The sequence below is a fragment of the Eschrichtius robustus genome, chromosome 11 (assembly GCF_028021215.1).
Source record: "Eschrichtius robustus isolate mEscRob2 chromosome 11, mEscRob2.pri, whole genome shotgun sequence".
Taxonomy (NCBI): domain Eukaryota; kingdom Metazoa; phylum Chordata; class Mammalia; order Artiodactyla; family Eschrichtiidae; genus Eschrichtius; species Eschrichtius robustus.
In genome coordinates, this window is record NC_090834.1 from 100,042,406 (window position 1) to 100,055,783 (window position 13,378).

At 38.4% G+C, this 13,378-nt stretch overlaps 1 protein-coding gene and 2 non-coding genes across 4 annotated transcripts in view; all 3 read right to left on the bottom strand.

Annotated features, from left to right (window-relative positions):
- Positions 1-13,378, bottom strand: part of CKAP5 (cytoskeleton associated protein 5) — a 105,514-nt gene that overhangs the window by 12,416 nt on the left and 79,720 nt on the right. For both annotated transcript variants that reach the window (XM_068554353.1, XM_068554354.1), the window contains exons 28-35: positions 11,318-11,443; positions 9,982-10,131; positions 9,473-9,676; positions 9,128-9,263; positions 8,505-8,698; positions 7,349-7,521; positions 5,998-6,171; positions 5,656-5,776 (exon numbers count right to left, since the gene is read on the bottom strand). In XM_068554353.1, the coding sequence (XP_068410454.1) occupies positions 5,656-5,776; positions 5,998-6,171; positions 7,349-7,521; positions 8,505-8,698; positions 9,128-9,263; positions 9,473-9,676; positions 9,982-10,131; positions 11,318-11,443 (1,278 nt within the window). The remainder of the gene's footprint in view (positions 1-5,655; positions 5,777-5,997; positions 6,172-7,348; positions 7,522-8,504; positions 8,699-9,127; positions 9,264-9,472; positions 9,677-9,981; positions 10,132-11,317; positions 11,444-13,378) is intronic.
- On the bottom strand, positions 5,511-5,606 carry LOC137772741 (small nucleolar RNA SNORD67). Its single transcript, XR_011075546.1, has one exon. It is a non-coding gene; the product is annotated as a small nucleolar RNA SNORD67 (small nucleolar RNA).
- On the bottom strand, positions 8,909-9,019 carry LOC137772740 (small nucleolar RNA SNORD67). Its single transcript, XR_011075545.1, has one exon. It is a non-coding gene; the product is annotated as a small nucleolar RNA SNORD67 (small nucleolar RNA).

The window sequence follows — 13,378 nt, forward strand, 5'->3', positions numbered from 1 at the left end:
GTTTCCTTTAGATGTGAGTGTATTTCTGGGCTCTCTGTTCCATCCCAATGGTCTGTCTGCTTTTCCCTGGGCCAGGACTACACTTACTTAATTACAGTGGCTCTATAATCACTGTTGATACCCAGTGATGTAAATCCTCTCCACTGTGTTTTTATTTTAAAAAATTGTCTTAAAATAAAACTGTCTTTGCTATTCTTAGGCCCTTTGATTTCCCATATAAATTTTAGAATCAGCTTCTCAACTGCAGAAAAAAAACTGTTAAGATTTTGATTGGAATGGCATTGAATTTACAGATATTATTTGAGGAGAAGCTGGCATTTTTATAATCCTGAATCTTGAGAATATAGTATATTTCTATTTATTTGGAAACGCAACAAAATAATGTCATTCAACAAAACTTAAAAATTTTCTCTGTCAAGGTCTTACATATTATACACTGCTTGATTACTCCTAGGTACTTTAATTTTTTGTTGCTCAGGGTTTTATTTTTTTTATTATGGTAAAATATATATAACTAAAATTTACCATTTTAACCACTTTTAAGTATAAAATCCAATGACATTAAGTATATTCACAATGTTGTATAACCATCATCCCTATTTCCAGAACTTTGTCATTATCCCAAACAGAATCTGTACCCATTAAATAATAACTCTCTATCAACCCTCCTGCCCTTGGTAAACTCTATTCTAGTTTCTGTATTTGGCTATTCTAGGTACCTCAAATAAGTGGAATCATATAATGTTTGTCCCTTTGTGCCTGATTAATTTTATTTAGCATAATTTAGCTTTCAAGGTTCATCCATGTTGTTGCATGTGTCAGAATTTCATTCTTCTTTATGACTGAATAATATTCCATTGTGTATATATAAATTTATATACACATCACATTTTGTTTATCTGTTCATCTGTTGATGGACATTTGGATTGTTTCCACCTTTCGGCTATTGTGAATAATGCTGCTGTGAACATTGGTGCACAAGTATTTGTTTAAATCCCTGCTTTCTAAGAGGGGATCTGGGGATCTTATTGTAATTCTATGTTTAACTTTTTGAGAAACCGCTGAACTATTTTCCACAATGGTTACACTACTTTATGTTCCCACCAGCAATACACACAGATTACAGTTTCTCCACATCCTGGCAAACACTTGCTATTTCCCATTTAAAAAAAAAAAAAAAAATCCTAATGGGTGTGAAGTGGTATCTCATTGTGGTTTTGATCTATATTTCCCTAATGACTAATGATGGTGAGCATCTTTTTACTTGTTTATTGGCTATTTGTGTATCTTCTTTAGAGAAATGTCTATTCATGTCCTTTGCCAATTTTTGAACTGGGTTTTGTTTTTTTTGTCATTGAGTTATAGGAATTCTTATATATTCTGGATATTAATCCTTTCTCAGATATATGATTGGCAAATATCTTCTCTCATTCTATAGGTTGCCTTTTCATTCTTGTGATAGTGTCCTTTGATGCATACAATGTTTTAACTTTGATGAAATTCAATTTAATTATTTTTTCTTTAGTTGCCTGGTGTCATATCCAGGAAATCACTGCCAAAATCACTATATGAAGGTCTTCCCCTATGTTTTCTTCTAAGAGTTTTATAGTTTTAGCTCTTATGTTTTTGATCCATTTTGAGTTAAGTTTTGTATATGGTATGAGTCTATCTTCATTCTTTTGCATGTGGATAAACATTTTTCCCACCATCATTTGTTTAAAAGAGACGTCCTTTGCGCACTGAATGATCTTGTCACTCTTGTCATTCAGGTCACTAATTCCGTTTCTGTAGTGATCATTATCTCCTTCAGTCCATCTACTCAATTTTTTAAAACTCTAAAACCATGGTTTTTTTGCTTGGAAGAATCTTTCTGCACCCCATGCCCTTCCCCACTGTGGTCATCTTGTCTCCTTTAGCAATTTCATTTTGCCAGGACATTGCTGTTCTAGTTATTTTGTTTTATTCTTCTTCCCAGTTACTGGGTGCCTTAAGGCATGTTATTACTCTTTACATATTCAAGATTCAGTTTTGGGTCTACCTTTTGGAAACCCTCAACAATGGCAATAAATGGGAGACAGAGCATTTCTGCCCTTGTAGGCTTGTGGTATGCCAACTGGCAAGCTGTCAGTCGTTTGGCAAAGTACCAAGAGCCGGCATTTCTGCTCTTTGGTCTCTAAAGGTACAAAAGTCAGAGACTGCCAGGCTCAGAGAGTGAATTCAGCCTTTTTGTTCAGCTCCCTGTAGCTCCTTAGGGGCAAAGGGAGAACACCAGCTACTCCTATTAGCACTCACATGAGGCACCGCTGCCCTCTAGGGCACCTACCCATCTCCACAGATGAGGAGAGATCTCTCTCCAGGATTTCTGGTGTTTTGATCCTCTTCTCTGGGCTCTGCACTACTGAACCTCAGGTTTTCCTTAGGCCCATATGGGAAAATGTTTTGTACTTGTACCAGATAGGGCTTGAGATTTGCTTAGACACTTCAGATACTACCCACCAGACCCACCAGCTCCTCCTCCTCAGAAAAGGCAAATGGGTTTGGACTGAAGTTGATAGAGAAAGGTAACAGGGATGCATGCATTCAAGTCACTATTTTCCAGACTCCCCGCCATTTGTTTTCTTCCAACAGCGAAAGTGTTAACAGGAGACTATTTGTCAAGCAACATCAAAAACCTTGTGCTGGGATTCCGGTTCTGCCCTTCTGTTCAGACCTAACACAGCAAAGACATATCTCTTGATTTCCAATCTCTCAAGCCTGCTCTTCCTCCATCCTTCCCCGTCTCCATACACAGCACCACCATCCACCCAGTTGCTCAAGCCAAACAGCAAGGAGTTACTATTGATTCCTCTCCTCCCTTACATTTCATATCCAATCTATCACCAAGTCCTGTGGACTCTACCTCTGAAAGATACCCTGAAACCATTCACTTTTCTTCCTCTCCACAATGATCGTCCCAGTGCACATATCTTTCATATGAATATTGACCATAGCTTCCTAACAGTCTAACAACAGGCCTCCCAGAATCCACTCTTGCCCTGCCTATAATCTGGTCTCTATGGAGTGGCCAGAAGTGACTTTTTCCCCAATTAAAATAAGTTCAAACATTATAGAAACGTTGGAAGTATAGTAAAAGAACTTCTTAAAATCCTGGATCATTTGCAAGTTGTCAGTCTGATGCTCCATGACCCTCTTGATACTTCAGCATATATTTCTTCCTTTTTTTAAAAAAAAAATTTATTCATTTATTTATTTTGGCTGTGCCGGGTCTTAGTTGTGTCACGCGGGATCTTTAGTTGCAGCATGTGCACTTCTTAGTTGTGGCATGCGGGCTTCTTAGTTGCAGCATGCGAACCTAGCTGTGGCATGCATGTGGAATCTAGTTCCCAGATCAGGGATCGAATCTGGGCCCCCTGCATTGGGAGCGTAGAGTCTTACCCGCTAGACCACCTGGGAAGTCCCATCATATATTTCTTCTTAACAAGACATGTTCTTTCATAATCATGATACAAGGATCAAAATCAGGAATACTGATGTTACTACCACCTAATCCTCAGGCTCTATCCCATTTTCTCCAGTTGCCCCAATTATGTTCTTTATAGCGAAAGGCCTGTCTAGAATCATGCACTCTAGACCAGTTCCCTCAGTCTTTCCTTGACTTTCTTCACCTTGAGATTTTGAAAATGTCCCTCAATTTGCACTTGTCTGATGTTTTCTCATGAATAGATGACATCAGGAATCTCAGCGAAGTAATGCAGAATTCCCACTGGATCCTATCAGGTGGTACATTATTTCATTTTGTCATATGATTGATGATGTTTACTTCGATCACTCAAGGTGGTATCTGCTAGGCTTCTCTACTGTCAAATTATTCTTGGTATTTTGTATTTTGGGGGTACTTTTAATATATTAGTCCTTTGTATTTTGTGGAGAGGTATTATGAAACTATGTAAATATTCCATTTCTCTTCAAATTTTTAATTAGCTTATATGTACATGGACTTGTGGTTTCCTATTTTATTAAATTCAATACATTTACAAATTGTATTGTTTACGGGGTTATAACTCATTACTATTATTATTTATTTTGATGTTCAAACTGTGCTCTCTTCCAACAGGGAGTCTGTTCTAGTTGGCCTTGTGTGTCCTTCTGACACGTCCCTACAATTCTCTGAGCCTATCCTTGCTGTCTAGCACAAGATACTACAGAATCATCCAGTACTTTCCCTGATTCAGCTCTGGAATCTGCCACTTCTTAAGGAGCTGTTATTCCTTTTAGAGGAAAGTGGTATTTAGGAGACAAGATCTGGGGGTGCGCATTGCTGTTGGTGTGTTGCTGTTCTCAGGTCCTCTCAGTGGAAAGAGCTAGGGAATATATGCATATCATCTGTAACATACATTTATATGCCGCATATATACATACGCACATACATTTACATTGGTATTTATTTCTACATCTGTGTATTGAAAACCACGAGTTCATACTGACACATCTAATTCCGGTCCAACACCAGAGTTTCTATTTTCTTGTCCTTCCATATTTGTATCACCCTTCTCTGACAGTAAGAAACTTGGCTCCCATTTTCCTTATTATATTTATTTATTTGACCAATCCCTTTGTTTGTAACCAATCTCCCACCTCTGCCACCAGCTGTTCCCCAGGCCCACATCTTCTGCTTTGGCTCTGACTCCCTATTCTGAGCCAGCCGCATGCCGCCCTGCTCCCCTCCAGCACACATGGATGTCCTCCTCACCCTGCCTGGGGTCCTACATGCCACACTGGCTCCCCCCCACGGACATCTTCCTCGTCCTGCTTTGGCTCTGATCCCAGCTGTGTGTCACCCCTCCTGAATGACAGCCTCCTCACAACGTTTGGGCTTCAAGACCCTCACACTGGGCCACTGTGGCTCTCTACTCCCACCCCCTTGCCACAAGGTAGGTGCCTACCTTGTTTTACCCTCCTCCTGGCTTTATGACTAGACTGTTAGGGAAGGGAAGCAGAGGAAGAAGAGAAAGGTTTTTTAAAAACATGCAGCTTCTTTTTCCTCAAAATTCTCTAATGGCTTCCTATCACACTTAAAATCCAAAACCTCCCTCAGGGCTTTTAAAACACCACATGATCTGGTCTCTATCCACCTCTCAAATCTCATTCTGTACCATTCTCTCTCTTGCCCACTACGTTCCAGGCACATGGGCCTGTACTGTTTCCTGGACCACACCAAGGTCATTCCTACCCTAGAGTTTTTGTACTAGCTGTCCTCTGCTTGAACCCCAACCACCAATCTAAGTAACTAGTACTTAGTTCCCTCTCTCCCATCACCCCATTTGAGTTATATTTACACAATAGTTACTATTATCTGATATTTTATTTGTTTGTCTCTGCCCACCAAAAATCTAAGCAAGTTCCATGAGAGCTGATTCCTACCAATTGCTGTTTTTCAGCCTCTGGTGAAAGAATGCAACTGTAAAAAGCAAGGCTCTATCACAGCTCTATCCTGTGGGGCAAGTGATGCCTGGCAGTGGTCTCTGTGCACTTTTTTCATCAGGGAGGTACTGAACACTGCCTGCCTCCCTTAATACTGTAACCAGTGTGCAACCATCACTATTACAGCCTTATAGCCACCAGTGGAATTACTGTCATGGGTAATACCCCCATTACCTGTGTCAGAGCTTGGATGCTTGTGTTGATGTCACCACTGGCTACTTGGGAGATAATGAAATTGATTGTGGATGCTGTATTACTGTGCATATCATCAAAGTGTGGAGAAACAGCCCGGATCCTAGAGAGCGGAGCAAAGGAAAATATTCAATCTTTATTATAAGGTATCCCAATGAGTTGGAATTATGCAATTCCCCACTAGATCCAGGTTTTAGTAAAGAACCGCTATTAGTTAGATAGTTATCTGTTCTAAAAAGTTCTAATTGCACAGAGAACTCTTTTCAACATATACACTCTGATGATCATGAACTGCATATACTTAAATGAAATGGGTTAACTTACTTGGGTTCAGGAATAAGGACTGGTTCAAAAATGTCATCTAGTTTGTGCTGAACAAGTTCTGGCATTTCACATCGGACTGTACCATTGTCATTCTCAATCTCATCTAGATCCAGCTGGAATTCTCGGCGAACCATCTGGGCTGCCTCAGGATGCCCACTCATGCTTCGGGCTTGGCTAAGGGAAGCAAAAGGAGGCTCCTGAACTAAAAGAGACTTCTTAACCAAAGGGCAAGAATAGCACTGCCAGCTGCCCCAAAGCTGCAAGACAGATGTTCAACTTCTGGTTTCAGCCCCCCTGAATGATTTAAGTCCTTGAGTCTAAGCAAGTGCCTTCAATGGGCAACAACACTGGTTCATGAGTATCCTAAGAGAGAAGACTGACTTGTACTTACAGTACTGCCAAGTTGTAAGTATTCTCTCTAGTTCACTAAAGCCAACAAACCTTGTATGCTATTCCAGTTGGGGCAGTAAATAATAAAGAATATTTATATTGACTCAAAGCTCACTACTTCTGGGCAAAAATTTAAGAAATATCTATCTAGACTGCCTGGTTCTTTTCTACCAATTTAACCAGTGTTTACGTTTTTCTAATTATAAGCATCGTCCCATGCAGTGTTCAGTAAATTTTATACTTGAGGGACAGTCAATCACCTCTTTTTAGGAATATTCACTCTCAGGTCAGGGCCAGCATTACATCCAAGCAATAGATATTCACAGTCTCCAAATTCAAATTGGTTAAAATTATACTCATGATATGATCCAAAATAGAGCTATCTTGCTTAGAAGGCAGTTTTTTGAGTCCCTAAGCCAATTCTGGGTTGCATGCATTTTACTCAGCCTTATCTGATGAATAGGAACCTGTGCACGACCAAACATAACACAAGGAAGAAGGTGAGCCCATATTTTAGCCACATGACATTGAGTTGACACTTCTGCTGGCCAGTGGACTTTCAGGGAAGGCTTGATTCATGGGATACTTGGACACCCTCTACTTGGTTATAAAGTCTACACCAATACCCTACAGAGGGGATGAATCCAAGTCAGAAGTTAGAAAGATATAAGAGCCCTGCTAATGAGAAATTAGCAGGCAGTACTTACATCCTATAAGTGCGATACATAATTCTGTCCACGGAAAAGCAGTGAAAGAAGGCACAAGACTATTTAGAAGTGGTTTTGAGACAAAGACAATGAAGACTGAAGGATTTAACATTTGGTTACAAGACGTTTACCCAGACACTGTGTCATGCATGATAATGGCTACAAGAACTCAAGATTATGTTACAGGATAAGCTCTGAGCACACAAGGCAAAGTCCACAGAGATGCTCTCAGACAACTATCTCCATCCACATACTTGAGTCTGGAAGACATGTCCTCAGCTGGTCCCTTGCGTAGCATGTTGGTATTGGAGCTTATGCTCTGTGTGCGCTGAGGTTTCTCTTCCACCTGTTTTACTGGTGCAGCAGAAGGCCTCTTTGCTGACCGCTTAATCCTCTCCTCAAGCATGCTCATATCCTTTTCAGAAAGCTGTCAAAAGAGGCCAAATTTAACTTATTAGCACACCCCTCTACTAGAATATGAAGAGAATTAAAAACCTAATTGGAAGACCCAAGAATTAATATCCATTTTCATGTCAAAGCAAACAGAACCTTGTACATTAGGGTAAGTTTCCTTTCAAAACACTACATCATTTTAAAATCAACTATTGCTGAAACCTAATTTGCTATATAAGAGAACACATGAAAGAAGGAAAGGACAGAAAAGGAAAGGCTATGAATAACTACAAATAAAAAGGTCAAGAATTAAATGAAGTTTCCTCATTTTTTGGTGTTACCACTAACTAGCTGTGTCACTATGGGCAAGAAGCTTCACTTTTGGTCATCTGTAAAATTCCCATCTGCTTTATTTCCTTCACTGGCCTTGCAGTGAGGATTTAATGAGATTAATACAAGTAAAAATATATAAGCACAGGGTAAATACATGTGCTACTAAGAGGTAACTGGAGTGAAGAACAGGCCCAGCCATAGTAGTGATTGGCTCAGAGGAAGTAAGGAGTCAAAAGCAGAACCTTCTATGTTTGGAGAGTCTGGCTCATAGCTGCAGCTCAAGACCCTTTTGATCTGACAGATACCAGAATCCACATTATACACAAGTGAGTACTTGTTCACTAGAAAATAAATGCACTAAAAATTACTGAGGAGATTGCCAGGCAGAATTTAAATCCCAGACTAGCTCAGATTTCTTGATTCAAAAATAGTTTTCATCTAAAGCAAATTGTTATGAGGGGAATGCTCAGAAAAGAAAATCTAATTTCCAGTAAAACACAGCCTAAACGTCCTACAGTAATCAGAGACACCCTCAAAGGTTTATATGGATTCTAGGACATATCGATAGGTTGAGTTTTAACAAAAAGTGGTAAAAACTTAAGAGTTGAGATGGCATGAAACTTGACACCTAAGTGATCTTGCAATTCACAACATGCTGAAAATGTTCAGAGAAAAGTCACTCACAGTTCCAATCAGTTTGAACACCTGATCCCCGTGTACATTGTACACTGTGACGATGGTGTTGAGGGCAGCATTGCGCACAGCGTTGTCGCGGTCTCCTATGTGAATCGCTATCTCCTTTAAGGCTTTTCCTGGGGTTGGTTGGCAAACATTCATGCCATAGGACTCGACCAGACACCCTAGTTCTTCTAGGCACTCTGGGGAGAGAAAGGCTAGATTAAGGAGACTCAACAGAGATTTGGCATAGAGACAGACCTATCTTTACTAGATACATTTTCCCTGGCATACATGAAGGTCTAAAGTCTTATTCTGGCTCTGCCTTGAATTCTTCCTTGTTTACTGCCTTCTATAAAATACACAATGAAACAATGGTGTTATAGCAAGGGCTCCTAGAAGAAAGAGATGCCTGTGAGTCAGATGGCCCCTGTGCACTTGATTTTGTCACCAGGGTGGTACTGAGCGGTGCCTGTATCACCTGATACTGTGGCTCCACCAGTGTGCAACTCATCACTCTCACAGTCCAAACCAGAAGGTTAGAATCAAGAAATTTCCTGGTTCATCTATAAATTATTTCTTTTAGAGGTCACTGTTGCAGACGTAGGGCTCAATTTAAGTTGTTGCTTTACCTGCTCTCTGCTTAGAGTTTTTGGATTTGGTTCCTTCCATGATGAAGGGGAACATCTTGCTGGCTGGGTAGACAAGGCACATCCGGTTCAGGATGGCACGGACATCTTTACGAATGACATCCTTTGGTTCTCCGACCTAGTCAACATGGAAAATAATGATTAAGTGAGGCATTTTCTGAGTAGCAAAGGTACCCCCTTGTGTGTCACTACACCTTGAAAGAATAAAATGAGCGGTGGAAGGTATCATCATCATACAATAAATGAAGAGGGGAGAGGGAATAAAAGTACAGGAACTGAAGTAGCTGGGAACTTGAGTAATCTTCCAAAGTGAGAACAACACATTACCTTGAGGATGAGATAGGGGATGAAGGAAGATGCTTCATTCTCAGTAAGATGATACTCCTCCTCACTCAGCAGGGTGAAGAGCAATTTTAAATATTCTAGGGCTTTCATTAGGACGCTTGTATTGGTGTCAAAAAACCGCAGGGTAAGCCACTTTAAGATAAGATCCAGGCAACCAATGACACCCTCTTTTTCACTCTCCAAGTGCTTGAAACAAAACAATACAAAACCCTCACAAATTAGACTGTATAAAAATTTAAGTTCTATTAGGCAAGTAACTCTCAAATTTTACTGCAGTGCAAAAAGAAAATGATAGATTTTTAAGCCTCCATTTAAGACCCCAAATTATAGACATATAGTCATTTATTCTATCACATAATAAGAAAGCTCTAAAAACAGAGAACACGGTGTATTCCAGTTCCTTCTCAATTCATGCAAACTTCTGATTATTTCACAGGGCTCAGTATTTTCATGCCTGAGATTCATGCATATTTATTTTGCTGCAAACTTACATCAACCATGACAGCAAGGGCTTTGTTGTGATGCTGAAAGTCTGAGTGAAACATCTCATCTTGTAACCATTTAGCCACACAGCTAGACATCTGAGTTTTTAGTTGCTCAATGTATTCATCCCGCGGAGTAGTAAAATTCCACTTCAGCACCTGAAAAAAAACAGTGAAAAGGAGCTGTAAGGTGTTCAACTGAAATGTGGTAGAGAACTCTAAAGCAGCTGCAGGAATCAGTTTAATAGGATATTTTTAAATTCACCAAGATTAATGTATAATTAAGTATGAATGCAAAATGTACTCTCAATCTGTCTGTCATAATTCTGGAAGCTTAACTCTGAAAATCTTCTAGGAATAGAATTTTCAGCAATTCTTACTAGAAAAATCAATGATCTATTATTGTATAACATGGTGGATACTGTTGGTACAATTTTAATAAAGGGCAAATTTGAAATATCTACCAAAATTTTAAATGTACATATTATTCTAGGAGTTTAATATAAATATACTTACATATGTGCACAAAACCTATATTCAAAGATGCCTATGGCAGTATAGCTTATAACAGTGAAAGATTAGAAGTAACCTAAATGTTCAACATAGTGGGTTGAGGATAAAGAAAGGTACATACATATGATGCATCAATAAACAGAATGAATGCATACATGCGTGCAGATATGGAATGATCTTTAAGATATATATTTCAAATACCATTAAAAGAAAAAAGTAAGATTCCGAACAAAGAGTATGGCACGTTCCCATCTGTGTAAAACGAGGGCTATATATTTATATATATATGATTGTATAGGTATGGAATATTATTATTTCTGGAGTAATACACAAAATAACTGGTAATAACATCCTCCCTGCGTAGGGAGACTGGAGTGGGAGACATGCTTTTCATACTTTCTGTACTTTTTTTGTATTGTTTGAATTTTTAAAAATTCTAATGTATATATTTTGAGAAGTTTTAACTGATTAATAAAATCAAAACAACATCAAAAGCAAAATGATCAAACTAGCCACATATAGTTACCAAATCTATCTTTTAAGGTGTCAGGTACAAGAAAAAATAAAGGAGTAGCATATTACATATGTGTAGTTGATAAAAAATCAGTGACTACTTTCCAGTCTTTGATTCTAAAAGCAAACAAACCTCCCCCCCAAAACCCCCCAAAAATAGTCTTCCAGAAACAAGATATAATTTATAAGCAAAAGATTCAGTTAATTATTAGATATTTCACAATGATATGAATTTCAGACAGAAAAATTATTCTTGATTACAAAACGAAACTAAAACAAACAAGCAAAAAACTCCTGAAGATTCTTATTTCTTCCTTACCTTTAATCCTTTCTCATCTTTCATTCTTTGCTCCTTTCCATTTGGAACAACAATAAAAATAGGACCAGATTTGTCTTCATCTTCCTTTAAGCTGGTTTTGCTTGGCACTTTCTTTCCTTGTGCAGTCTACAACCAAGGTACAGGGAATACTGATTAGCTAGACTACTTCTTGGGAATTCGCTGTTACTGCCCAGCAAAAGGGCACTATATAAACCAGAGACACCTTTCTATATCATATTCCAAATGAAACAAACAAATGAACCATAGAATCTTGCATTTGATATGTTTGTGTACAGCTTTTCTAAAAATGTTTCTAATAGCACTCTTAAGTAACTGTTGGTTAGTCCTTGGGCTGGCATGTGATGTGGCTGGAAAAGCTGCTATTATATATCACTGGTCTGGGTTACAGGCTATTTTTGTTTCTTGGATAGTTCTTTTAAAAAAATTATTGATATAACTGACATATAATGGATAGTTCTTTTCTTTCTTGAAATCTTCAACACTGTTTATAGCTTTCCATATTAATGACATTTTGAATGGTATTCACACATTTCACATAATTGAGAAAACTTTTCTGTTTCTCTGTATATAAAATGCATCTCTATAACATTACTATAACTGGAGACCCTTTGAACCTGTTTCTAGAGAGAAATTTGCTAGAAACATTTTAAATACTTAAGTCACTAAGGTGGCTTTTAGGGACTTCCCTGGTGGTCCAGTGGTTAAGAATCCATCTTACAATGCAGGGGACACTGGTTCAATCCCTGGTCAGAGAACTCAGATCCCACATGCTACGGGGCAACTAAGCCCGTGTGCCACAACTACAGAGCCCACGCGTTCTGGAGCCCCCGCACCACAACTGGAGAGAAGCCCGCATGCTGCAACGAAAGATCCTGCGTGCCTCAACTAAGACCTGATGCAGCCAATAAATAAATAGATAGATTTTTTTTTTTTTAAAGTGGCTTTTAAAAAGAATCCAAGATTTAGAATCTTTGTATCAGATGGAAAGAAATTGTGAACACATGGTATATATATTTAAGGTAAAATTTAAATTTCATTACTGGAATTAATTATTATTATATTATAAATATAGCAAAAGTCAGCAGACTTTTTAGTAGGCCAGCATTTCTTTCTAGTTCAAACACTTAAGTCATTCAGTCAAAACAAATGTGAGATCATTTATGTGAAACTGCTTCGTAAACTGCGAAAGACTGAAAAGAAAGTGGCATTAAGAACAGAGTCAAAAATACTTCAAAGCACTTGTGATCAAAATACTGAAATAAGCGTTTGTTAAATATGGGATGAGGAGAGGGAGAGGGACAGGAAAAGAACAGCTTCACTGGATAGTTCAGAAGATAATTACCCATTTAAATTAACTCACTGAGTTGAAGGACCCAAGCATAGGGAGGGAAAATGAGTAACAAATATTTAGAAGAATGGCCACAGAGTGCCCCTTCTATAATGTGGATGTAGTAATAAATGTACTGGAAAATAAAACATTTCCTACTCTGCATACTTTCATCAGTTACATGCAGTTAATGAAATAGTTTTCTCTATTTAGATTTACTATTAGATTTACTACTGATTGCACAGTTCCGTAATTTTCCTTTTGTAAGTATTAAACAGTCAATTCTCTGAATACAGTGACAAGCTCTGAATCTTGATATAGAAACTGATGACAATTTGCTGTGATTCAAAAACGTAATTAAATGAAAAACCACCCAGGGGATATTTAAGGTCGAGCATTTGAAAACATTTCTTTAAACTGTCCAACTCTGCATGGATGCTAAAAGGACTGGTGATGCATCCAATCCCATTGGTGTGGGGACAGAAGATACTTCCTTTTAGTCTAATCAGAACACCTTCTAATATGATGACTTAACTGCCAAATTTAAAGGAAGTTGCCTACTACTGAAAATCTCCCTCAAAGACCTGGATGACAGAAACCCTGGCAGTAGCTCTTGAGAATAGGAGTCTTTGTTTTGAGGTAACATTAAAAGTGAGCCACAGAAACTTGTATAAATAAACACTTTATAATTAGATAATATCAAGAGTAGTAAT